The sequence below is a fragment of the Brettanomyces bruxellensis genome, chromosome 7 (assembly GCF_011074885.1).
Source record: "Brettanomyces bruxellensis chromosome 7, complete sequence".
Lineage (NCBI taxonomy): Eukaryota > Fungi > Ascomycota > Pichiomycetes > Pichiales > Pichiaceae > Brettanomyces > Brettanomyces bruxellensis.
Window position 1 is genome coordinate 604,178 of NC_054688.1, and position 26,093 is coordinate 630,270.

The following is a 26,093-nucleotide window of genomic DNA, read 5'->3' on the forward strand; positions in this document are numbered from 1 at the left end:
TATAACTACTCTATCCAATGCAAGGCCTTGTCTGTGGCAGATCCATGCTTTGTCTTCCGATTTAGGATGCTCTTCACCTTATAGGTGACTCCAGCCCTGTCCTTAAACTCATCTTGGAAATGTTCCAAAGTTTCAGAAAATGACGGTCCAAGTCCACTTATACCAGCCGAAGTTTTCACGTATGATTCCACCTGCTTCTCTGTTGGAAGTCCCATGTTGTAAGGATAATTCTGGTAGTTTCTAATCAAAACAGGGCAAGAGGTAAACTGTGATATGTTGAGATTCTGAAGTTGTGCAATTTTGTCCTCCAATTCTTCACCAGATGACAAGTCCGGGTTGAATATCTCGTTAGAAGTAAGATTGTCAACCACAGAAGCTGGAACCGACTTTAAATCTGGATACTTGTACTTAATGTTGGTAGAATCGGGTATCTTCTTGATGAGTCTTGCGTTCACTGATGTAGTAAAATCGTTCGGCTTGTAGTCAATCATCATTTTTGCTGCCACCTTCAATTCATTGTTCAAGGATTCGTAGATTGTTCTCTTCCTATTTTTTAGCATCAAGCTCCAGTTAACCGCAAGTGATATTGGAGACTTTGCCTCGAGTTTCTTGGCCGTGGAAATGGCAAACTCCGAACCATCCGCAATCAAGTCTTCAATTATCTTTGCGACGGATTCATGAGTATCTGGATTAAAGCATTTCTCGATGGTGTTTAGTTGTTCGGGTGTGTATTTGAACTGGTGATGCGTTGGAATTTCCGATGTAAATTCCTCGATCGCCTCATTGACCAACGAATAGTACTGATGCTTGTTGTAGAAGACGGTGTCGTTTTCTCCAGTGGCCAGTTTTTTCACTTGAAGAGAAGAAAGCCGCTCAACCAAGCCATCAAACCGATCATATGGCACATAATGTGTTCCAAATCCACAAAGAAGAGTATCGATTCCACGCAAATCATCGCCAGTAAGAGATAAGTAGTATCCCAAATTTCCATCGAGCTTAGGAAGCCAGAATGATGTTCCAACATCATCAAAGAAGCCTATTCTCGTTTCAGGCATAGCAATGCGTGTTGTTTCGCACACAACACGGAAGGGACCATGAACAGCAAGTCCGACACCTCCGCCCATAGCGATACCATTCACAAGTGACACAATTGGCTTGCCATAAACAGCCAATAGATAATCCAAGCTGTATTCCTTGTGGAAAAGATTGACCGCCTTTTGCGATTCATTTGCCATGTTGTCCTTAGCACATTGTATAACATCGCCACCAGAGCAAAATGCTCTAGGAGAAAGAGATTTGAGAATAATAAGATCTGCAACTTTTGATCTATTAAACTCAACAAGTCTTGGAATAATCTTTTCGCACATGCTAGCATTTAGTGCATTCAATTTCCTTGCTCTATTCAAAGAAATGATCCTAGCAGCTCCACTCACTTTAAACCGAACATCATCTTCCTCCTCCACTTTACTTGCGGAAGCCATCATACGGGAAAAATGCTGTAAACGTCCTGAAGCCATTACAGGTGTTCTACCAACTAATGTTTTTGTTGCTAGCATTTTTTTTCTTGTGTCTTTTCTGCAGTGGATATGTTAAAGGTTGTAAAAAAAGAATCACCGCTTTTGTGTACGTGAAATCAATCCACCAGATACTGGTCCCGGATTGTCTGTATGCAGAAAGTGGGGTATTGCGGTGCTTTATATAAACCTGCGAATTTTTTTTGGAATAACAGTCGGAGAATATGACAATACAGACTCAGTTCTATAATGCAAATTGGCATATACTTGACCCCAGATAGTATACGGCTTAAAAAATTCCGCTTTACTCACGATATTAATTGATGTGGGGAACTAAGACCACCGGTTACCTCTATACGACTAGCTTTCAATTCCGTGCTTGTTCCGGTCAAAATTATTCGATCGGTCCACATCAGTTTCCAATTTGTGAAAAAAACTTTATTATGTAAATTTCATCGCCAATTGTTCTTTGGTGTCGGGATGCCAATATGGGTAACTAAATTAATCGGTTCTGTGGCCTTCACTCGAATAAATGAAAAAGCATGAAGCCTTTCCTCATTCATTCATTTATTCAGATCTTATGCAATTGCAGTTAGGTTTGCACGTTTATTTATACTAAAAGCATTTGATTTGTTAAATTTATTAAGTTTCGTTCGACTCTTTATTTTCCCTTTTACCTTTTGTCACTTGTTGCTTCCTTAGACTGCCTGCTTTTTTTTTTTCTCTCGAATTCAAGATTCTAACTTTCCCTATCGCGTAAATTTTAAACCTAAATGAATGAACGTGTTTCCGCGGCTGCGGATAAAAAAAAAATAAAATTATCCAATTTTTCAATTGTTCAATTGTTCCTGTCCCCAGCTTTGTGCCTCGATAAATTAGCACTGATCCGGAATGAAGGAGCAGCAGTTCACTGATTGTAAGTTTTTAGGTATTGGAATCTGTCTGATTCATCTTTTTTCACCCTTGCATGGACTTGTCTTAATCCAAAAAGCACATTCTGTGGATTCGTCTTTTGTTGTCTTATCGCTAATTAAGCATTTCTAGAATTATGAGTGAAAGCTTAAGAGTAAGACATTCAGCAAAGCAGCCAGTGAAGTCTGTTACAGTTGACTATTCTGATGGTTCAACTAAAGTTCCGGGCCCAAATGTTGGTAAGGATAATAGGGATGAGAATGGAAGTATGAACAACTTCTATTGGACCAACTATAGAGATCCTCATGCCATCAGGCGGAAATTAATCATTAAGGCACATCCGGAAGTGTTAAAGTTATGTGGTCCCGAACCATTAACAAAATATGTTGCATCGGCAGTTGTACTTACTCAAATTCTTGTTGCATATCTTTTTAGAAACACATATCCTTTGGACCCATTATTTTTGCTGGTTGCTTATTCCTTGGGTGGTACTTGCAACCAGAATGTTTTCATGTGTATTCATGAACTTTCGCACAGTTTGGCTTTCAAGAAACCATTATGGAACAAGTTGTTTGCTATATTTGTGAACTTGCCTATTGGCATTCCCTATAGTGCTTCTTTCCAGCCTTATCATCAGCTTCATCACAAGTTCTTCGGCGATGAAAAGTACGATACTGATCTCCCCACAAACTTCGAGGCTCGATTCCTGTCAAGTATTCCTGGTAAACTGTTCTTCACCACATTTCAGATTTTCTTTTACGCCTTGAGGCCTATATGTGTCGCCACTATTCCAATAACGTGGATTCATTTTATCAATATTGTGGTCCAATTCACATTTGATTACTTCATTCTTAGATATTGGGGCATTAATTCCTTTTTCTATTTTCTATTTTCTTCCTTTTTTGCCGGATCTTTGCATCCAACAGCTGGTCATTTTGTTGGAGAGCATTATCTCTTTGACCCACCAAAACATTTTAAAATGTTTGTTGATGCACCCCCTGCTGAAACTTATTCCTATTATGGTCCACTAAATCCCCTTGTTTGGAATGTTGGATACCATAACGAACACCACGATTTTCCATATATCCCTTGGACTCGTCTTCCTGAACTCAGACGTGAGGCTTCTGAGTTCTATGAGGGTTTACCGACGCATGAAAGTTGGATTTTGACTATTATTGATTTCGTCTTCAAGTATGACATTACTATGTACAATAGAGTCAAGCGTCGGACTGCCGGTCGCAGATTGTTCAAACAGGTTGATTATGATGACAATTCTAAGTGATATTGTTTGTTTGTATGTTCGTTCGTTCGTTCGTTCGTTTATTCGTTTGTTCCAATTCTTCTGATAGACTCTGCATTCAAAGTTGAGATCAAACTGCCAACTTTTGACTGCCACCCTGTACGATGCATCGTTGCATATACTGATTTTGCACCACTCTATTTAACTTAACAATTTTCTTCTTTCACAAATTCTCCTTTTCTATTAGCATTTAGAAGGTTAATAATAAATACGAATACCCGACCAATCCTTTTTTTTTTTTACTGATCAGTATTTGAAATGTTTTTTTTCCCCTCCAAGCGTACATGCATATGTCTGTTTATCTTTCGCTACGTTACGTAAGTACCGAAAATCTAAAATTATGACAAGAATGTTTCATACATATGATACAGAGGTAGTGGTTGGATTCATTAAGAGCATTTTATCCTTATAATCTACATTTATTTCCGTTCTTTGGTAATGGGATTGTTTCAAGAGCTCCTTGAGCAGAAATCACACGATATAAGCAAGAAGCTTATAAGCAGAAAGAAAACAATTCTTCTATTAAGTAGATCAAATGCTTACCTCACTACAATAATCAGGGAAATTGATTCAATCTTTAAGCATGAACGTGATTCTGTGAGCAATGATAATCTAGGGCTGAATGATAAGGTTTATACTGACGACAGCAATAATAATAGTAGTGATAAAGTGAAACTACAAGTTTATCGTGGAACGGTTGGCTTTTTTACATTTGAATGTGCAGTGATGAGATTGGATGTTTACACGGTATCATCAATATTTAAAGGTGAGATATGCAATACTCTTCTTCAGGGGGTGAAGGAAAGCATTAGTGTGTATTTTGTCATCGATGGTTACCAAATTCATAAAGAACTAGAATCGAATATAGCGGGAGGCTGTAAAATAAACAATTCTGTTTCAGATTTACTAAAAGCCTGGCATAATGATCTGGATCAAGTGATGAAAATCAAGCAGGTGGGCGGTTTTGGATTTCTTGTGGGTGGATACGATTGCATAGAGTACAATTTTAAGACTATGAAAGTCATAGACTTGGTACAACAAATTGTTCGAATGATCACTATTGAAGAAAACAAGTGTCTAGAAAATTCAGACGGTGCCGTAGCCTATTTACGAAATTCTGGTGCTGATGCAGATCGGATTGCCGAGTTATTAGGAATTGACGGAACAGAAGTCAACAAAAAGATTGAAATAAAAGATTATAGCTCGATGTTTGTCCCTTTACGATGTGATGATAAGGAAAGCATACAGCTTGTTGATGACTCATTCGACTATGCATACTGGGCTAATCAATGGAGTAATATCCAAAAATCAGATCACCCCGATAAGAAATCCGATGATTCTTTAGAAGCCAATAAATCAGATACGTCAGACGATGTTTCTCAGATGATCTTTAAGCATCATCAGTCATTTTTAAAAAAAGAGCTCAACCGCATGAAAACTTCAAGGAATGGAGCTCGGGTAAATAAAGTCGGTCCAAGTAGATAATTTCAATCTGAAAAATACGATAAATCAAACAAATAAAGGGAATAATAAGATAATAGGTGGTTGCTTATTTGAATTATCGAACAAATCGTCAACCAAACATAGAGAGACGGGTGAAAAAATTAAGTCGATCCCAAATTAAAAAAAAAAAGTTTGTTTTTTAACCTACTTTAACGGAGACTTTGGTGCTCAGTGGTTTATTATATATAATTTTGCAGCAAATTTAGCATATTACGGTTCAGACGAGTCTGTGTATTTTACCACCTGAATGAGTGTCTATCCATTTGTGTGTGCAGAAAAGTTTAATTGAAAAAGAATCATTGTACAATCGATAGTGGATTGTGATGAGCGACCAGATCAAATTGGAAAATAATAGGTCTGCTGTGACTAAGGTGGACCCAAAGAAAAGAAAAAGATTGGACGACTCTATTGATGGACAAAGTGGTAAGCACCGAAAGGTAAGGAAAATTAAAAGAAAGTTTGCATCCATCGAACCAGAAGTCATTATTGATAGCAGTACTAAAAGAATACATCTGCCGTCTCTTCAACAGCTAATTCTTTATTTGCTGACAAGCTCTAATTCGCAACCTGATTTCTGCAAGGTCATAAATAGAAGAGCAGTCTCCAAGGTTTTGTTTATTGAGGTCAGGGGGCTTAACTGTACAGATTTTGGTGTAAAGAGTCTACTCCGAGTGCAAAATGCCGTCACTTTACAGAAAGATCACTTCAGACAGGAATTGGTGTCATTTTCCAACGCTTTCGACTATATGGTTCCTATGACAATGCCTGGATCTAATCATGCTGTTTATCCACTTATGACTTCTCTCGTTTCGGTTCATTTGAGCAATAAAGAAAGAAAGCGGATTGTCCATCAGAATTCTGGGAAAGAGGCCACATTAGATAATCTGTGCTTGAAGTTGGATCAGTTAATAGCTTCAGGATACCCTATTCACAAAGATGTCACAGGCGCCAAACAAGAATCAGTGGATAAAACGTCTGATTATGTTAGTACTGTGAAATTTGATCATCCAGGTGCGAAAGTGTTTGCTCTTGATTGTGAAATGTGCCGCGCCGAAAGTGGGCTTGTCCTTACACGTTGCTCGTTAACGAATTGGGATGGAAAGAGACTAATTGATGAACTTGTAAAGCCGGATGAGCATATTGTTGACTACGTGACAAAATATTCTGGAATTACAGAAGAAATGCTTAAGGATGTCAAAATAAGATTACCTGACATTCAGCAAAAAATAAAAGGCATAGTTTCTTCCGATGACATACTTATTGGTCACTCTTTACAATCTGATCTGAATGTTTTGAAAATGAAACATCCACACATTATCGACACAGCAGAATGCTATGATCATGGTAGTGGACCACCGATGAAACCTGCTTTAAAAAGTCTTATCTTCAAATACTTTGGTAAAACGATACACGACAAAGCTACTGGCCATGACTCAGTTGAAGACTGTACTTCTTGTCTTGATTTGGTAAAGCTGAAACTTGAAAAGGGTCCATTCTTTGGCAAGTCATTGAAAACGTCAATTTTTTCGAATATTGCACACTGCAACAAGATGGAAACTACGAATGAAGGTGAAAAGATACCAAAATCATCTTTAGTTATTGATTCTGGTTTGCAGTTATCTGGTCCTTATGGTCCAGATGAGCTGGTTCAGTGTAAAAGTGATGACGAGGAGGTAGAAATACTTCAAAATAAAATCACAAAGCATGATCTTATTTTGATGAAGCTTAGAGAATTGGAGTTTTCTAAAGGAATAAGTTCTCAGAATGATGGAAATACTGAATCTGTCGTGTCGGTTGAAGAAGCATATTCTAATCTTGGTATTCACTTCGATAAAATATATAATGCAGTTCCAGCAAACACCTTGATCATTGTTTGTGCTAGTTGTGGGGACCTCAGTGCCATTCGAGAGCTTCAGTCGGAACACAGAAGCTTCCAGCTTTTGTTTGGCAAAAATCCGAACGTGAAAAATAAAAGTAGCAGCTCCGATTGGACTCAGAGTAAAGCTCAAAGACTTGATGATGCAGTCTATAAAGTTAGGTCATCATTTTGTTTTCTGACCTTAAAAAAGTGAGGCACTTTGCTCTCATGGATGTAACATGATTTTGGTATATATAGCATTTTCCGTGTGCACTCCACTAAAATTTTAATAGACGATGTGAATAAAGTAAACGCACTTTCATAGATTTCTGAAATGTTCTCGGCGTCAATCGTCTGTGGTTGACGCGTATAGCTCGACGCGAATATTCTCCATGCAAAAAAATTTCTTTCTTTTCAGGACTTCGATTGTCTTTTTCCCTTGTTTATTTACGCGAATTAAAATGTGCGAAAGCCCTTGAGGGTCAGATTAGATGAGAGGGTAAATAGTTTAGATTGGTCTTGTTCTTGATACATCTGATAAGAAGTATTAGCCTAGGATCAGAGTGTATGGTTTGCAATTTTTAGAAAGTGTGTTGCTTTGTTTATCATATCGGTTCACTAAAATCAGCTTTCCGTTTAATACTTTTCAGCATAGAAATCATACCAGCTGTGTTCCATTTTGTTTGAGGTGATCATTATTGTTATTTATTTGCATTTCGAAGCATATATTAAAAGCTTTTTTTTTTCAGCGCATCTTTAATGCTGTTTCAATAATGACTTCTAAACATTCTTTAGGATACAACCCATTTATAGACGTGCATAATGATAATCATAAGAATAAAAGGCTTAAGTTACGACTTCCTCCCAAATTCATGAAAAAGCCAAGAATTCTAAGTTTAGATGAACCACTTAAACCTGGGTCCAGCAAAAACTACGAGCATATTAATAAGAACAGTGATTTAATAATCAACAATGAAATTCAAGATGATATAAGAACAGATGTTGATGATGTGAAAACACAGCGTCGTGATCGTGATGAAGATAGACGCATTAAAAGTTCTGATTTTAAGAAGCAAACGAAAGCGTCATTTGAAAATGATACAGAGAATTATCCATTTCGCACAGATATTGGTCAACTAAACAGAAGCAACTTTAAAAGGACAAAGCAAAATTCTGAATCAGATGATGACAAGTTCATGATTAAAACAGAACAAAAGACAGACGAAGAATTAATTCAGGAGTGCGAGGAGACCGAAGAGATTGCATATCAAGAACAGCCTGAACGTGTTACTCAACAAAAGCATAGCCGGAAGGAGAAGAGTGTATCCCCAGTTAAGATAGAAAGTGATGATATCCTTGAATCCATTGAAGTCAAAAGAGAAGGAAGTTGCAACAATGAAGTGGAAAAGTTGGATGAAACGAAGAACGGATCGTTTACAAGACGATCCAGTGATGAAGGAAGCAGTAGTCAGGTTCCTAATACGGATTCTGAAGATACGAATGAGGAGGAGGATATTCCGGTACAGGTTCGTTCGGAACTGACTCTGGTAGCTAAATCTTTTCCAGGATTATCCCATAAGTATAAGCTTATGGATAAAATTGGAGAGGGGACGTTTTCGTCTGTTTATAAAGCAATGGATCTTCGAGATGTAACTAAGAAAAGTTTTGCTAATGTTGGATGGATGAGCCAGATGGAATATAAACGGGGGCATCCATTAGTTGCACTCAAACTTATATATGTCACCTCCTCTCCACAAAGAATATTGAATGAACTCCAGTTGCTACACAGTCTTGTTGGATGCCCAAACGTGGCTCCCCTGGTTGATGCACTACGATATGAAGATCAAGTGATAGCTGTTCTTCCCTATTACAAGCATGCTGACTTCAGGGACTTTTACAGAGATTTGCCCTTGTCAGGAATTCGTATATATATGAGAGAACTCTTAGAAGCATTGTCATTTGTACATGAAAAGAAAATCATCCACAGAGATATTAAGCCGACGAATTTCCTCTATGATCCATTCACCAGAAGAGGGGTTTTGGTTGACTTTGGATTGGCCGAAAGGGAATGTGTGCCGGATCCAAGTGCATGCCCTTGTGTCAAAGGTGGCCTTTCTAATGATGAAATTCCACCTGAAAATATTCTACCAACTACTGGATATCTTAAGGATGATTCAAGACCAGGTCGACGTGCAAATAGAGCTGGTACTAGAGGTTTCCGTGCTCCGGAAGTGTTATTCAAGTGCCCCAATCAAACAACAAAGATTGATATTTGGTCTGCAGGCGTAATGCTTCTCACATTGCTGGCCAGGAGATTTCCCTTTTTTAACTCATCGGATGACATTGATGCATTGACGGAACTCACAGCAATTTTTGGACGGGACGCCATGAAGAAATGTGCAAGGTTGCATGGTCTTGGATTCGAATGTAACCTTCCTCATCTTGAGTATATGCATCCGTTTGGCTCTATAGTTTACGTTGCAGTTCTTCTGGATGCGAAGGAAGGTGATACATTTGCTGATGATTCTCCAGCCTGGGAACTCTTAAGTGCGCTTGATAAGAATGGAAGACCAACAGATACGCCTTTGGGTAAAGATTATGCCGAAGCACTAGCTTTACTACGGGAATGTCTGATGCTCGACTATAAAGAGAGGGTGACTGCGGATGAGGCATTGCAACTAGATTTCTTTACCAGACACACAGCGGACACAGATGAGGTTTTGTTAGGGTGAATACAGACGTTCCTTTGTATGAAACGCACTTCACACACGGAGTGAATTGAAGTATTAAAAGGAAGAAATTTAAGGTCGCAAAATTGCATTAGTCATCTTTTATGGACCGTTTTTACAGCCGGCGATTCATAAAATTCATTCATCGATGTTGAAACTTAGTAAAGCTTAATTCAAAAGCAGAAAAAATAATTCAACACAAAAACAAGTCACACAAAAATAAAGGTAAAGTAATATTGTATAGATCGGATAACCACGTCAGTCACATTTAACAAAGATTTCTGGTACGTATATATTAAACGTTTATTGATGGGTATCCTCATAATAATTGTACTATCAACAAGGCATGTATCTAACAATCAGCTACAACTTCAATCCCGTTTCTTTTCTTTCTGCTCCTTTTCCTTCTTTTCCTGATCCGTGCTTATTTTAATACGTTCCTGTGCTTTAGAAGCGAATTCTTTTGGAGCATCAAACGGTCCAAACCGACGATAATGTTTGTATTGTCTTGCAAACTCCAAGTCAGAAAGTGTAGAGTGTCTTTTTTGGAAAGCCTCTTCCTGCAATCTCAAGTACTCGTATGAGAGATAGAATTTGTCGGATTCAACCTTGTCTTTAGAAAGCTTAGCACAGAGTGGAGTTTGGAATCCTTCTCCAGCACCAAGAGTGACAGTTGTGTCTTTGATACTATCCAAAACTCCTGACTTGTATGCTTTGAGCGTACCTCCAACCTGTTTCACCTTATACTGACGGTATTCTTTGGAAAAATCAAACACTGGAGCCTTCTTAGCACTGGTCCAACCAATTCTCAAAAGATCATCTCTGTCTATAGGTGCAGGTTTCTTTGTGAACGAATAAGGATTAAAGCCGCCAACCCAAAGGACAAAGTAGATAATAAGATCCTTAACGATATGAAAAGCAAAGAAAACCCATTGCATCACTTCAGGGACAGGCTCCAACATACTCTCCACCAAATTGTCAGCCATCTGATCCTGGTTGATCTTCCTAAGAAGAGACGAAACACCTTTAACTGCCATCGTCGTCAAGCTGTGGCCTGGGGTAGGCGAAATATAGTCTGGCAAATCTGTGTAAAGCCAAACTATCAATCCAACAATAACGCTATATTGAAGATATTTCTTCTTAGAGAATAATGGTATAATCAATTGTCCAGGCCATGCATGCTCTGAGATCACGTCGTCATTATTCATCCTCTTCAAATATTGCTTCTTGTCAGCATCATCTCCAAAAAGTAAACCGCCTTCTCTAGTCAAAATTCCAGGGTTTGTAGAAAGCTGAAAACCAATAGGAAGCCTATCATAGAAAATTGAAGGCGAAAGATTTAATGGAAGCACCTTAAATATTTCCATCAAATCACCAAATTTTGTATTCAAATGAACCTGAAAGCAGTAGTCTCTTTCTTCATCACCGTTAAAGCGCATGTACACGTCAAACGTTGGTTCCTCGGTAGTAGCATGTTCTTCTTCTTTGGTGTCCGACATTTTATTGTTTTATCGTCAATAATACGATCTCCAGATGTTATCTATCGGTCAACACACAAGGTTCTTATATATGTTTATTGGATCGCAATTTGCAATGTAAGTACCAGCTAATAATAAATATATGGCTAGCTATACAGCTGATCAGAATAATCTCAAAAGAATGCAGAAAGAAGAAGAAAAAAGTAAAAAGCTTTCAGAAAAATACAGATCTGCAAAGGAGGAAAGTGGATGTAGATCAGATGGTACAGCAAATTTATAAATATACATATTGAGGAATGGAGAGCAGAGTATGCAATGCGGAGCCAGATTTATTTTGAATGCTACCCCCCAAAAAAAAAAATAACGAAGTTTATATTTTCTCAAAAAAAGTGTGATTAAACAGGAAAGAGGTCGATTTTTCCCTTAGTTTTTTTTTTGGCCACGTTTGAGAAATATTTTCCCCGCGGTCAAACTTTCATTTCAAATATTACATTGTTCGATCGTAATGGCGTTTATGTATCAGGATGAGTAAATGCCGATGATGTTAATCCGGCCTAGGGTACAGCTCAAAGTTCCAGGAAGTAACTTGATGCAAAAAATATAGAGATTTGATTGATCTGTCATTCATGGTATAGAAATTTATCTGGCACTTTCTTTTACCCTCAGAATCAATGTTATGAATCATTCAATGTGTTTTCTGATCTTTCTCTCCGCCCATGTCACGTATTCATCTGTTCTTTTCTCAAAGTTCAAAATATTAAAAGCCTAACCATCTACATGATACAAATACCATAATACAGTATTGCTCTTGTTATCCCCTTAGATGTTCTATTATATTACATTATACATAGATATCATTTTGATAGAGAATAAAATGTTTATAAAGAAGTTCAGTTCTGAACGGCAGACAAGATGTCAGAGTCACCCGCATCCAAAACAGCCAAGGTGCTCACTCTGAACAACTTACCACAAGCAGTACCCAACTCGTTGTTTCCACCCTGGAAGTAGTAAATTGGAGTCTTAGACAACATAGCATAGTACTCCAACTCGGACTTCCTCAAGACAGGGGTGTTACCAGCAATGATAACCAACTTCGATTTACCCTTTCTCAAAGCCTTCACGGTGGACTTGTAGCCCAAGGTGTACTTACCTGACTTAATAGCCAAGGCAAGTTTGGCGTTCATGGTGTCTGTGGACTTCTTAACTTTTGGTGCCATCTCGGTGTATTTTTCTTATGAATCACTCCGGCCTAATGTATCTATTAGTTGGTGTGTGTGTGGTGGTAAAAGAGTAAAAACTTTAACTGTATAAAAGAGATTGTATGTCCTGAAGGTTAGTTTCTTTAGCCTTTTCTCAATATTTTTTTTTTCCTCACCAGTGAACCCGTTGAAATTTTTCATAATATTTTTGCATCCACGTGATATTGTCGAGGGTTTTGTGACTGTTAAAATTGTTTTTTTTTTAAATTTCTTCCTCTATACTGCATGCGCGAATATAGATTTTCTTGCCTAGTCGCGATAATCGGTCCAAGAAATTTCATGGCATTTTTTTTCTTGATTTTTTTTCTATTGAGATGCGAAAGGATGCTTTGACTGGTTTTATTTTTCGCTTAGCCTTAACCAACACTCCGTATACAGGTTTCGTCTCTTTTGAACTCACTTACTTGAGCCAGCACAAAAGATCAGAAAAGTAATTATACAACATGAAGGTCGAAGTTGACTCATTTTCAGGATCCAAGGTGTACCCAGGTAGAGGAACTCTCTACGTGAGAGGTGATTCCAAAATCTTCAGATTCCAGAACTCAAAGACTGCATCCTTGTTCCAGCAGAGAAAGAACCCAAGAAGATTGGCATGGACTGTTTTGTACAGAAAGCAACATAAGAAGGGTATTTCTGAAGTCGTTCAGAAGAAGAAGTCTAGAAAGGTCGTTAAGCACCAGAGAGCCATTGTTGGTGCTTCTTTGGAACTCATCAAGGAGAGACGTGCTCTTAAACCAGAGCAGAGAAAGGTCAAGAAGGCTGCTGCCATTAAGGCTGATAAGGATAAGAAGAAGGCTGACAAGGAGAGGAGAAAGGCCGACAAAGCCAGAAGAATTGCTGCCGGAGGCAACATTTCTAAACAACAGGCCAGAGGTGCTTTCCAGAAGGTTCAGCCTACTTCTCGTTAATTGTTAGTGTGTGTTTCTATTGTTAAGGCTGTTTAATTCAATAAAAACATCAGTTCCATATACATGTTTTTGGTTTTAAGACTCAGGCGAAAGAAAGTTCACGGATGAAAGTGGCATAAAAGAATGTACGTTATACATTAGGTTTACTATAATGTATACCAGCCTTCTTTTATCATTTCTTGACATCTTTATTTCTAATTTCGCTGATTGTCATGTAGATGATGTGTAGTCGGATAGCTTTATTAGTGTCATTTGTGGTGTGCCGTCGTGTAAATTTTTCTGAACTAAAAGTGTAGTGCTATATTTTCCTGCTAATAGTTTCATTCATAGATGTTTTATTTGGTGGTTTCGCGTAATGGTTTATGTGCAATTCGTACAGACTTGTGTGAATTTTGTGAACGGATGTATATTAGATCTGTTCATTGCAATTAGTTACGAGAAATCATAGGCCATTTTTATGTTGTTTTGATGAACGTGTTCAGTGTTTTTACAGTCTTGATAATCTTACATCTATTGTTACGTAAGTAAGGTTAGGCTACTATAATGTTGTGATATTTTGCATGTCAAAACTTGAACCTAGCGATCCTGGTAGCTGTGCAGTCAGAACAATTTTCGTGGGTAAATATTAGCTTCATAAATTGCATCCAACGCCGAATTTTCAACATGTCTTGTTTCTGGAACAAAATAGTATATGAATACTATGCCTAAGACGATGAAGACACAGAAAATATAGCCCAATGCAAAGCCTATTACTTTTGTAAGTATTGGTATCATAAATGAAACTAGAAACGTCGAAATCCAGCCTGCGCATCCACATATAGCCATTGCCTTGACTTTGATACTGTGAGGATAAAGTTCAGATATTATTATACTCACCAATGGGCCCCATGTAGTTGCAAAAATGGCAACAAAAATGCACGATGCCATAATCATCATAATTGCGCCAGTGTTACTTTCACTGAATGTGAGACCTAAAGTTGTAAACACACACATTGTAAGAGCCAAAAAAAATGATCCAAGCTTTAGAAGCGTTAATCTCTGAAATCGAGCAATTAATAAAACGCTGAGAAGAGAAAAGATAACATTGACCGAACCAAAGAAAATAGGTACAATGTACGGGTTGTTCACTCCAACAGTTTTGAATATGACAACGCTGAAAAAAAAAAAGTAATTGATCCCAGTGAACTGTTGAAGACAAGAAAGTATGATTCCTGTAATGGTTCTTAGCAAGTATTTTGGTTGGCCCCTTAAAAGTGACTTGTTAAGCTTTTCTAGCAGACTATCTTGATCCTCTTCAACCGAAGCCATTAGTACTGCAATATTTTCTGTTTGAGCCTGAACTATAGTGCTGGACACAGCAAGCTGGGAACATCTTGCTAGCGATTTTGCGGCTTTATCGAAATTTTGTCTACCCTTTGATAGAAGCCATGTTGGTGACTCTGGAATAAAGAAAATTACAGCACATGTCATAATTCCAAATAATATACCCTGCAATACTGGGTAGCTGTATTGCCAATGGCTGGACACATTTGAACTAAATTGTATATCACTTATAAACATTGTAAGTGCACCAATAATAATACCAATAGTAACATGCAACTGTATTATTGAGATAAATAGACCCCGCTTATTCGTTGGTGATAAATCACTAATTAGCATGGGACAGACGACACATATAATCCCACAGCCTATACCATAAACTGCTCGTCCAACGGCAACTTGCAACCAGTTTTTTGAAAGCAAAATAATAATATCGCCTAAGCTTGATGTTAGACCTGATAGAAATAATGTTGTTCGGGGACCAAAAACCGGAACCATGGCTTTTGTTAAAAGTCCTCCTATGCACCCGCCGAGGCTTCCGACCCCGAGTAATATACCTTTCGTTATGGGATAAAATTCTGGAGTTGTAGAATCCAATTTGTCGCCAAATTTTGATACAAACGCGGGCATATCTATGATCGCTCCTATAGTCCCGATATCATAGCCAAATACAAGTCCTGCTAAAGAAATACCAACGGAATAAAATGTAAGTGCAATGTATGAATGAGTCGTCTCACATGTCTCTTCATTCGGAACTTGTCCGATTCTATATTTTTCCTCATTATTGATTGATGTTACTTCTACTTTCTTTTTCTTTTTTCTTGAAAAGCAATTGATAATACTTTTCTTTTCAGTTTCTTCTATTTCGTGGGTGTGTGTCATTCTGGTTGACCCTGTTTCGATATTAAGCGGAAGAGGTTGTATTTCTTTTAGACTATACATATTATTGTTCATTGTTACAATAAAGTTAAAAAGTAAGAAAATATGTAAATTTACATTTCTATTTTCTATAATAGCTATATTGATACATAGTGAAAGATGAATATGTATTTTCTTCTTTCCAATATATATGTACATTTTTGGATTAACAAGGATTCCGTAGAAAGACAAAATAACTGGACTACTTACTTACTTTGGCTCGTACTTTTTCTATGTGTGCGCGCTTGAGGATTTTTAATTGCGAATACGGTGGATATATAATTTTACTTGGCACATAATCACGGGCACACAAATTTGCCTTTCATTTGGATTTTTCACCCAATTGCAATTAAATGTTATCACAATTTCTATCATTCATGATATTTACACTTACTACCTGTTTAACACATTAAACTACTTCTCAGATCAAAGTTATGTGCAAAGCATGTCCTCAAGTATTTGAATTTGAAGTATTTTGCACAAGTTGCTGAAAATAATGTAGTGAGACGTTATAAATTGTTTCCGGCAGCTTGATATGTAAGTCAGTATGTTTTTTAAGTGCCACAAATTTACTTTTCCCTTCATCCCACGATATTCGTCTAAACATTTGTTTTGAAAAAAAAAGGATTTCACGTAACCTGTTTAGTGCCGGATTGGGGTATTTTTAGAAATCCAAAAAAAATGGGCACAATTTTCTGAGAATTGATGCGACACGAAGAATCCCAAATTTAAAAAGGGTTATTTGAGTTTTGCCAGAAACTGTACTACATAATTATTACTTTGAGTTTAAGGAAGACAAGCTATTTATTATATTCTAATTTGAATTGAATCTCAATTTTATATTGATTGTATCATAAGTTATCAACATAGTCCAGATTAATATCATTATTGACTATTATTAGTCTCTTTGAGTTTTGTAAGTTCACAAATGAGGAATTGATACCTAACTAGTATCAAAACAATGAAAGCATAGAATAACGAAGTTTTATGTGGAACAAGTTTTATTGTCTATTATGTTGTAGAAGAAGAACAACAAAAACTATGTAAAATTAACACATCCTCGTGTGTTTATACTAAATTTAATATACAAGTTATATATCGCAGCAATGATCAAAAATTATAATTAATCTGGTAATACCAACTTTAACGGCTAGATCAAATTTACCATTTACCGTTTTCACACTAAACTAATTAGGTTCAAACAAATTTTAGTTACCATTCACTGAATTTGTAATAATGTTGATAGGATTTAAGTGCAGTACTAGTTATTTGCGATACATGCGTTCAAACAGTATACTTTCTTGATGCTAAAAAAATGTTAAACGTTTTTTGTTATCTTTGGTCTCGGGGATTTTGCAGACAAGTGAAAGGTGGGAACACTTTGTTAAAGTTAGTGTTACCAGATCTATATAGTATTTCGATATGTATTGTAGTATATAATAAAGAGTATGTATAATGATATACAAAAGGGAAAATTTTCACTTTATATAGATGTAGTTCTCGTATTAATCAGATTATAACAATACCATCTTTCCTTACTTGAACTCCATTATTCAAGAGCTTCATTGTTTTGACACACTTGTGTTCTTTCGAGGCGGTTGTGGATCATTCTGATGTTTACTTTTAAATTTGTTGGCATTAGTTTGGTGATCATTTCTGCTGAAAAATGTTTTAACGTAATATGTAACCGTGAATTTCGATTTTCAAATGCGTCTTTATTTATAGATGCTAATTCATTAGTTCTAAGTCGTCTATAAATCCTACTCACGTTTTTTTTCTTGGCATAAAATGGTATTTTTCATTCTCTTTCTTTTTATTTGATTCCAAATGCCTCTAGTTCGGTTTGATCCATTCTAAATATAATACGTGGTTTTGTGCATTCCTTCACAGAGATAAGGCTTATTTGACAGCCTGCAAACCAATTACAACTATACTTGTATTATCATATCACGTAATCACTTGTTTTTATTCGCCTTATTTCATGTTCTAGGTTATCATTATTGTGAGAGAATAAACATGAATTGTATCTTCATTGGGCTGTGCTCTATTCTGTAGTGTTGTGGGAGGAAAAGGGGAAGAAATGAAGTTGACGGCTGCGCTATCGTAATAATGAAAACTAATAGCGAAATAGAAAAATGTTATAAGTGGCATTGCGTCGATCGTCTCAAAATATAGTCTGAGACACTCAGGAGCAAGTGAAAACTATTCACAACCCATATTTTAATAATAAGTTGGAAGTTTTCCTGGTTTCGCACCTACTCAAAGAGAATCACAATTTGGATGATCACAAATCACAAAAACAGTTAATGCTCAAAAACAATGAGTCCAATATATCAATGATGTAAAGAGGCATTTATTCCAATTTTGTTAGCATGATTACTCCAACGGGAAAGTTTTTGTTCGAATTCGAATCAGTGAAAGTACTAGCCATTTTTTGTGACCACATTTGTTAAAAGAAAACACTCAGATCAAAAATTTTTTATTGTTCTTTGCGCGTTTGAAATGCCGAATTCCTAAAAGGGAAATTTTTAAAGCATGCCCCTCTCTTTAATTTCGAACCTTAATCTCCTGTGCAGAAGAAGGTCAGAAGATAGTTGTTTTCCCATTTAATTGCAAATAAGACATAAATAAAGAGTATTTGTTCATTTCGTGGCTGAAATCAGTTTCTTCCTTTTATGGATAGATCTATTATGGTATACCGTTTTATACGTCTTCCCTTTATTCGGTTGATCCGGCCCATATTTCTCTGTATATAAGTCAGTCTGTTTCACTATAATTCAGATAAGTAGCTAAAAAAAGTAGCCTTTTGCTTGTAGTTGGAAAATTAGTAGTAGACTTCATACTATACAATCATAACATCTCCAAACTCAACTTCATTCTTTATTTAAAAGTAACACTTTTCGCATTATATCACGCTTGTTAGATCGGTTCCAGTATGCTATTCTACAAGGCTCTCTTGAGTTTGTATCTTTTTTCTGGTGTGACACATGGACTTCCTCTTCCACTTCAGATCTTTCAAAAGAGAAACGCTGCGGTGGTGACCAAAAGTGGTACCACACATGTGGATACCATTACAGATATCAATATAGTTACGATTACTGCAACATCATGCCCTGAGGCTACCAATAGTGTTTCAACTTCTTCTATATCACATAGTTCCTCTGCTGAGGCCAATGTGCTGGTGGCAAAAGATCTGAGTGATACATCTACATTGAAGACCATAACAACAAGTAAAGAAGCTACTTCTACAAGTGTCGTTAGTGTTATTGTCAGCGACCCGGATGCCACTGATACCCCAGATGACGGCTTAGTGCATATTGTTAACGTTGTCAGTCATCCAGGCGCATTATTTAGAGCAACTAGTGTTGATGATCCAATTACTACAACGTATACATCCACCAATGTTCCAATTACCACTTCTACATCAGAAGAGATCCCATCTAACTACGTTGTTGTTTCAAGTACTGGAACTATCGTGACATATGCTACTTCTGCCACTTCAAGCACTCTTTCAAATGGATCAGTCTCTAAATTCATCACTAGTTCTATTGTTTCGTCTGAACCCATCATTTCAAATGTTGCCAGCTCAGTTTCATTTTCTTCCATAAATTCCGCTATTTCCTCGAGTATAGTTACAAATAGTGAGTCAAGTGATCCTGTTAGTTCGGAGGCTTTAGTTGCAGATTCTTCTTCTGCTTCATTATTTCCCTCGTTAACATACATTTCAGATAGTATAGACTTGTCAGTTGGATCAGCAAATATTCAGACTACTACCCTACAGACTTCTACCACAAGTTATAACAAGGATTCTACTTCACTTACACAAGATATTACATCTGAATCTTCAACTGCCAAAGTATTTATATCAGAATCATCTACCAAGGAAGAATCCCTATCCGATTCCTCCTCATATCAAACATCAACGCCTGTCTCCTCTATATATGAGGCAGCCACATCAAGCTCTTCCACATACGAAGCATCAACAACTTCAACCCTTGTAACTTCGTCCACAACAGATTTAGTTACCTCAACCAGTAGTTCCACTTCTGAAAGCTCTTCTTCATCTGGTATCGGATATGTTACTGGTCATCCAGTTACAATTGTTTACTCTCCTTATACCAACGATAGCGGTTGCAAATCCTATGATACTGTGTATTCTGATCTTTCCCTAATTAAATCAAAGCAAATCAGTGAAATTAGAGTTTATGGAAATGATTGCAACTATCTCACGACAGTTTTGCCAATTGCTGCCATATTGGGACTCAAGGTGAACCAAGGATTTTGGATCTCTTCTGATGGAGTGGATTCAATTGATTCTGCTGTCTCTGATTTGATTAGTTCCGTTACATCTGGTAATTCAGGTTTTGATTGGAGTTTGTTTTCGTTTATAACGATCGGAAACGAAGCTATCATTAGCGATTACTGTACCGTTGATGAGCTTATTTCTAAAATTGCAAGTGTTAAATCACAACTTAGAAATGCAGGTTATGATGGTTTGGTGACAACATCTGAGCCTCCTGTCACCTTTGAGGAGAACCCAACACTTTGCACTGATTCAGAAATTGACTTTGTCGGTATCAATCCACATTCGTATTTTGATGTTTATGCCAGCGCAGACACTTCTGGGGATTTTGTTAAAGGTCAAATAGAAATTGTTCAAGGAGTGTGTCCAGATATGGATGTTGTGGTTACTGAAACCGGATATCCAAGTGCTGGAATAACTAATGGTAAAAATGTTCCTTCCCCTTTGAATCAAAAGATTGCTATACAAAATATATTTGACATTGTGGGAACGAATGTTACTATTCTCACAACTTTCAACGATTATTGGAAACAGCCAGGAAATTATGGCATTGAGCAGAGCTTCGGAATTATACAATTGCTTCAGTAAATAATAAGTGATATCTTATGTTACTGAAAGCCCAAATAAATTGTCTAATGCAAAGACTCTAAAACTCGCAATTTGCTTTTCTGGTGTAAATTTATAATAACAGGTTATTTTGTTTAGGTGTTCTCTCCTCTCTCAGTTTAGTATTTTAACTTCGAACAAAAAATTGATTAATTAACTACAAATCTGAATCTAAATTGTTAATAGTTGCATAATTTCGTCATGGCATAAAGCTCAATTGTTCATTAATCTGTGGAAAAAATGTCCATTATGTAACTTATTCAAAATTCAACCAGCTTATTAGGGAAAAACTCATCGATAAGTTCAAGGTAATAAGGTTTTAATTCATCAACACTATAACGAATATCACTCTTGGAATATAAATCGTAGGGATTAAACGTTTGAACGATCTTCAAGCTTTTTTTATCTTCCTCTGACATAAGATATTTGTACGCCCCTTCCCGATGCCATGGATAAAAGGAATGATACCTGATCATAGCAAGACCTTCTGGTGGTAAAATGCTCTGCTCTTTAGCAAGATTATACATGTATTCATCATGTCCCCAACTCAACATCACGTTTTTCAATCCACAGTGAGGAGAATAAATTCCATATTTGGTGTTATATAATGGGTTCTTATAATCTGGATTTTCTTTGAAATAATCATAATATATTATGTTTTTTGAGAACCGACAACCAACAGGAAATGTATCCCCGACAACATCCCACTGCCCCTGAGCATCATAAAAGTATAAAAGCTTTCCTAGATCGTGAATTAAGCCGACACATTGAAACCATCGAGGTTTCTTGTCTCGTCTTATGGCCTCGGCTGTTTGCAAAGCATGATCAATTTGTGACAATTCTGTGTCTGGGTCACTCTCGTCTAAAAGCTTATTGAGTTTTACGAGGGCATCCCATACAGACATCCGATCCCTAACTTTAGTTTTAAAGTTTATTCGTGCCTGTATGTTATATGCAACTGTCTGCTTTTCATGCTGCTGGCGATAGAAGTCCTTGACTCTATCATATGCCAATTCGTATCTACGAAATTGATCTTGGTTAACCCCTTTCAAAAGAACAGATTTAGAATTGTCCATCCACTGCCCACTTTCATTTTCGGTCTCATTTTTGATATCTAATGATTTGTCCTTCTTTTCTTTTTTGTTTCTCCTCGTATCCTTTAAATCATCAACGTCATTTTCTTTAATCTCTGCAGTTTTAAAATTAGTATCCTGCTCATTCTCTACCTTCTTTTGAATCCTAAACTTCAACCGGTTCAACCTTTGAATATCTTCATCGATTTTTTCAAGTAATTTATTGTTCTCTAAATTCTGATACTTCAGTTGTTTATGATCATGTTCAAGCTTTTCAATTTGATCTGTAATTTCGTTAAGCATATTATTATTGATGTTGTTATCTTTCAATTTTAGCACAGAAACAGTGTTTTTTTAAAAAAATTTCCAGCCAATTTAAATATTGTAAAACTTTGAATAAAAGGAACTAATCTTGAAGCCTGCCGAATGATCATTTCGATTATAAATTTGCCCCTCTACTCTTTTTTTTTCTCGAAAGAAAAAGGGTGTTGCACTCCTTTCATCTTCAAATATGACAAATATCTATAATTGTTATCTAGCGAATGATATGATACTTTTTCGAACATATGGTTAAAGCACACTATGAAGCGATAAAGGTTTCGGCTCTAACTTGAACGCTCAAGGATCGATAAAATCCTTAGGGCAGCTTTGGTTTTCGGGAAAAAGTTTCTTGAGTAAAGTGCAAATGGAGTACAAATGTCACTGCAAATATCAATATCACATGGCAGACTAAAAAAAAATCGGGAAGAACAATTGAAAAGCGTTGCCGATTGATCAGATAAATTAGGTCTAATTCATGAGTGAATTGTTGGGTTTACAATCGTTACACTTTGCTCCCATTGAGATTTGATTAGTGATAAAATCCGGTATTTTTGTACATACTTTTATGAAATATTGGGGACTACGGGTATTATTATTTTAAGGAGAATAATTGTATACATATACAAAGAGACAATAAAATTTATAATTTATGTCTTTTTTACATGGTTGAATTCAATCACCATTCTGATAATACATACTGGGAGTGTGGGATTCAATTCAATCCTAAAAAGGTAGAGAGATCTAATTAACTGGGTAAGAGCAGGAAACTAAAAAAATAGGCCTTGATGTTTTCTTGACCCCACTAAAAAAAAGACATGTGCAAATCAAAATTTTTGAAAACGAAGAACCACTATTCCGAATGAGAAGGACTAAAATTTTTCGCCAGATGTAGTCTACATAAAGTCCACGCCAGTCTTCGCAAGCATCCATAAATAATGAGTTTCTTCTCTTCAATTAATTAGATGTGTGATATTGTTTGCTTCAATCTCCGAAAAACAAATTGCATCCGACTTAGTTATTAGTGAAATCGCCTACCAGCTTTGTTCATTTCTCTCAAACAAGCTGAAAAGGATCTGACACGTTTTCAGTTTTCATATTTGGGTATCCGGAACGGTTCGAATATATTTGACATTTTTCCACGGTTAATCACTGTTGACTGGCCTTGGTTTTTAATATTTGGCTGGATATATTCTACCTTTCGCAAATTGGCAGGATAATATTGACCATTTAATATTTTAATAAATCTTTTCCTTTGCGTTTGCAGTTCCCTATTAGATTGATCTAAACTGTGGTTATATCTTCACAATCGGAGATGGCGCAGAGTTCCGTACTTAGAAAGCGTCCGAATGAACGGAAGATGGAATCTGCTGAAAAGCAAGGAAGGACAGATCGTTCACATTCTACAACAGATGGTGTTTCTTCCACTAAGCCAGTTTTTAACGAAAAGGAATCCAAACGAAATGCTATCATTGTTAGAACAATCTGGACCTTTATCATGTTAATCATATTTTTTTTAATAATTGGAATTGGCCCTTTTTGGATTATTTCAGCAGTGTTACTTATTCAGGTTGGTGTATTTAAAGAACTCATTTCTATTACAACTAAAAAGGCGACGAATAAAGACCTGCGCCATACGGCTTATCTCAATTGGTATTTCCTATTGACCACGATTTTCTATCTGCAGGGTCGCTCATTTGTGAGATATTCGCTAGAGAATTTTATAGTCTCTCATTATACAGGTGCCATTGCTATCAATCTTCTTATGAACCATAAGTTCATTAGTTACTGCTTATACGTGCTGGGTTTTGTCTTCTTTGTGTCTTCATTACGAAGAGGACATCTCAAATTCCAATTTGCACAGCTCTGCATCACGCATATGATTCTGCTCTTAGTTGTTTTACAAGGGTACTGTATTATCAACAATATTTTGCATGGAATCTTCTGGTTTATCCTTCCAGTTGGGTTGGTTATCACTAATGATATATTTGCCTATATATGTGGAATTACCTTTGGTAAAACGCAGTTGATTTCTATTTCACCCAAAAAGACGGTTGAAGGCTTTATTGGCGCATGGATCTGCACAACAATTATGTCTGTCTTCCTTACTTTTATTTTCAGCAACAGTGCCTATTTTATCTGCCCTTCAGCTAATGACGTCCTTGTTAACTGTCTTTCTGGTGTTCAGTGTGACCCGAATCCTGTCTTTATACGCCAAATTTATAGGATTCCAAGTTATCTTTCCAAAATAGTAGGAAAGGATCTTATTCAAATACGTCCCATATATTTGCACGCGATAATTCTTTCTAATTTTGCATCGTTAATCGCTCCATTCGGTGGGTTTTTTGCATCAGGTGTGAAGAGAGCATGCGGTGTCAAAGATTTTGGAGATACCATTCCTGGTCACGGTGGCATCACCGATAGAGTTGATTGTCAGTTTTTGATGGGATCGTTTTCCTACTTATACTATGAGACGTTTATCTCTACTCATCAACTTAATGTTGGAAACTTGTTACAAACGGTGATTATTAACCTTAGTGCTGATGAAATTGTTCAATTTGTGAAAAGTCTTCATTCCTATCTCTACAAAATTGGTGTTATTGATGAAGAGACGTTTAGAAAGCTCAATGCGTTGATATGAGACGAAGTGATATTTTGTACCGTATCTATACTACATGTATATGACCATGCCTTTGTATGTCTATTTTGAAAATAGTTAAAATTTAAATTATAAGTGTGTATTATGTTTTGTCCGCTAGTATAAGCGTTTGTTTAACATCTAATGACGAGGTGATAGGAGAAAAAAATCTCAATCAAATTTTTTTTTTTAATTCTAAGTTTTCGTTTCGTACCTATCTTCTCTATTTTATTTTAAGATCAGTCTGGAAATTTAACGATGGGCGGAGTCAGCGGATCAGTTGAGTCTATTTGTCTTATGTTTAGTTTAGCTTTATACAATATATAATGGTGAACATAGTGGAAAAGATTGAAGAGATTCAGGCCGAAATGGCCAGAACTCAAAAAAATAAGGCCACTGAGTATCACCTTGGTCTTTTGAAAGGAAAATTGGCCAAATACCGGCGAATGTTGCTGGAACCTGACCCAGGAAGTGGAGGATCTAAAGGTTTTGGTTTTGAGGTGGCAAAACGCGGAGATGCACGGGTTTGTCTTATTGGTTATCCATCTGTTGGTAAATCATCGTTTTTGTCGCAGGTTACGAAGACCAAGAGTGAAACTGCAGCGTATGAATTCACCACGTTAACCTGTGTTCCTGGCGTTCTGAATTATGAAGGAGCTGATATTCAAATAGTGGATTTGCCCGGAATTATCAAGGGTGCTGCGGAAGGAAAAGGACGTGGAAGACAAGTTGTTGCAACGGCTAAGACGGCGGATATGATTCTTATGATTTTAGATGCGACGAAATTCTCCCAGCAGAGGCAGAATTTGGAGAAAGAACTTGAGGCAATAGGAATCCGTTTGAACAAAAAAAAGCCTAATATGAGCATTAAAGTTACGAAGTCTGGGGGAATAAAAGTGAATTCATTGACTACTTTAAAATACTTGGACACTAGAATGATTTCCAATATATTGAAGGATTACAAAATTCACAATGCCGATGTAATGATTCGTGATGATCTGGTAACCGTTGATGATTTTGTTGATATTATAAACGAAAAGACGATTGTATACATGCCATGCCTATATGTGTACAACAAAGTTGATGCAGTTTCTCTTGAAGAAGTAGATAGAATCGCAAGAGAGCCCAATACTGTCGTTATGTCCTGTGAAATGTCGCTCGGAATTAATGACGTGGTCGAAGAGATTTGGTACAGACTAAACCTAGCACGGCTTTATACAAAACGCAGGGGACAACCTCCTGACTTCAGTGATCCAATGGTTGTAAGAGCAAATTCCACCATCGAAGATGTGTGTGACTCTATTCACCGAGACTTTAAAGACCAATTTAAGTATGCATTGGTATGGGGATCCTCCTCTAAATTTGGCATTGCACCCCAAAAATGTGGATTAAGCCACGTTGTTCATGACCAAGACGTTGTCTGTATTGTTGTGAAATAAAATCATGAATTGTATGA

The 26,093-nt window shown here is 36.8% G+C and overlaps 13 protein-coding genes across 13 annotated transcripts; 8 read left to right on the forward strand and 5 right to left on the reverse strand.

Annotated features, from left to right (window-relative positions):
* Positions 1-5: 5 nt before the first annotated feature.
* Positions 6-1,556, reverse strand: BRETT_004757 (uncharacterized protein; the record flags this gene model as incomplete). The annotated part of the gene is made up of 1 exon (XM_041283249.1): positions 6-1,556. One exon carries the CDS (start codon positions 1,554-1,556, stop codon positions 6-8), a length of 1,551 nt encoding a protein of 516 aa, XP_041136601.1.
* A 1,006-nt stretch (positions 1,557-2,562) lies between these two features.
* On the forward strand, positions 2,563-3,708 carry BRETT_004758 (uncharacterized protein; the record flags this gene model as incomplete). The annotated part of the gene is made up of 1 exon (XM_041283250.1): positions 2,563-3,708. The coding sequence occupies one exon, from the start codon at positions 2,563-2,565 to the stop codon at positions 3,706-3,708; it is 1,146 nt and encodes a 381-aa protein (XP_041136602.1).
* Positions 3,709-4,164: 456 nt separating this feature from the next.
* Positions 4,165-5,211, forward strand: BRETT_004759 (uncharacterized protein; the record flags this gene model as incomplete). Its single annotated transcript, XM_041283251.1, has 1 exon — positions 4,165-5,211. The coding sequence occupies one exon, from the start codon at positions 4,165-4,167 to the stop codon at positions 5,209-5,211; it is 1,047 nt and encodes a 348-aa protein (XP_041136603.1).
* Positions 5,212-5,552: 341 nt separating this feature from the next.
* On the forward strand, positions 5,553-7,301 carry BRETT_004760 (uncharacterized protein; the record flags this gene model as incomplete). Its single annotated transcript, XM_041283252.1, has 1 exon — positions 5,553-7,301. One exon carries the CDS (start codon positions 5,553-5,555, stop codon positions 7,299-7,301), a length of 1,749 nt encoding a protein of 582 aa, XP_041136604.1.
* Positions 7,302-7,860: 559 nt separating this feature from the next.
* BRETT_004761 (uncharacterized protein) lies at positions 7,861-9,819 on the forward strand (the record flags this gene model as incomplete). Its single annotated transcript, XM_041283253.1, has 1 exon — positions 7,861-9,819. One exon carries the CDS (start codon positions 7,861-7,863, stop codon positions 9,817-9,819), a length of 1,959 nt encoding a protein of 652 aa, XP_041136605.1.
* A 368-nt stretch (positions 9,820-10,187) lies between these two features.
* Positions 10,188-11,315, reverse strand: BRETT_004762 (uncharacterized protein; the record flags this gene model as incomplete). Its single annotated transcript, XM_041283254.1, has 1 exon — positions 10,188-11,315. The coding sequence occupies one exon, from the start codon at positions 11,313-11,315 to the stop codon at positions 10,188-10,190; it is 1,128 nt and encodes a 375-aa protein (XP_041136606.1).
* Positions 11,316-12,184: 869 nt separating this feature from the next.
* On the reverse strand, positions 12,185-12,511 carry RPL30 (60S ribosomal protein L30; the record flags this gene model as incomplete). The annotated part of the gene is made up of 1 exon (XM_041283255.1): positions 12,185-12,511. One exon carries the CDS (start codon positions 12,509-12,511, stop codon positions 12,185-12,187), a length of 327 nt encoding a protein of 108 aa, XP_041136607.1.
* Positions 12,512-12,996: 485 nt separating this feature from the next.
* Positions 12,997-13,461, forward strand: RPL24B (60S ribosomal protein L24B; the record flags this gene model as incomplete). The annotated part of the gene is made up of 1 exon (XM_041283256.1): positions 12,997-13,461. The coding sequence occupies one exon, from the start codon at positions 12,997-12,999 to the stop codon at positions 13,459-13,461; it is 465 nt and encodes a 154-aa protein (XP_041136608.1).
* Positions 13,462-14,061: 600 nt separating this feature from the next.
* BRETT_004765 (uncharacterized protein) lies at positions 14,062-15,663 on the reverse strand (the record flags this gene model as incomplete). Its single annotated transcript, XM_041283257.1, has 1 exon — positions 14,062-15,663. The coding sequence occupies one exon, from the start codon at positions 15,661-15,663 to the stop codon at positions 14,062-14,064; it is 1,602 nt and encodes a 533-aa protein (XP_041136609.1).
* Positions 15,664-18,634: 2,971 nt separating this feature from the next.
* Positions 18,635-20,590, forward strand: BRETT_004766 (uncharacterized protein; the record flags this gene model as incomplete). The annotated part of the gene is made up of 1 exon (XM_041283258.1): positions 18,635-20,590. The coding sequence occupies one exon, from the start codon at positions 18,635-18,637 to the stop codon at positions 20,588-20,590; it is 1,956 nt and encodes a 651-aa protein (XP_041136610.1).
* A 278-nt stretch (positions 20,591-20,868) lies between these two features.
* On the reverse strand, positions 20,869-21,984 carry BRETT_004767 (uncharacterized protein; the record flags this gene model as incomplete). Its single annotated transcript, XM_041283259.1, has 1 exon — positions 20,869-21,984. The coding sequence occupies one exon, from the start codon at positions 21,982-21,984 to the stop codon at positions 20,869-20,871; it is 1,116 nt and encodes a 371-aa protein (XP_041136611.1).
* A 1,330-nt stretch (positions 21,985-23,314) lies between these two features.
* Positions 23,315-24,640, forward strand: BRETT_004768 (uncharacterized protein; the record flags this gene model as incomplete). The annotated part of the gene is made up of 1 exon (XM_041283260.1): positions 23,315-24,640. The coding sequence occupies one exon, from the start codon at positions 23,315-23,317 to the stop codon at positions 24,638-24,640; it is 1,326 nt and encodes a 441-aa protein (XP_041136612.1).
* A 323-nt stretch (positions 24,641-24,963) lies between these two features.
* On the forward strand, positions 24,964-26,076 carry RBG2 (Ribosome-interacting GTPase 2; the record flags this gene model as incomplete). Its single annotated transcript, XM_041283261.1, has 1 exon — positions 24,964-26,076. One exon carries the CDS (start codon positions 24,964-24,966, stop codon positions 26,074-26,076), a length of 1,113 nt encoding a protein of 370 aa, XP_041136613.1.
* Positions 26,077-26,093: the final 17 nt, after the last annotated feature.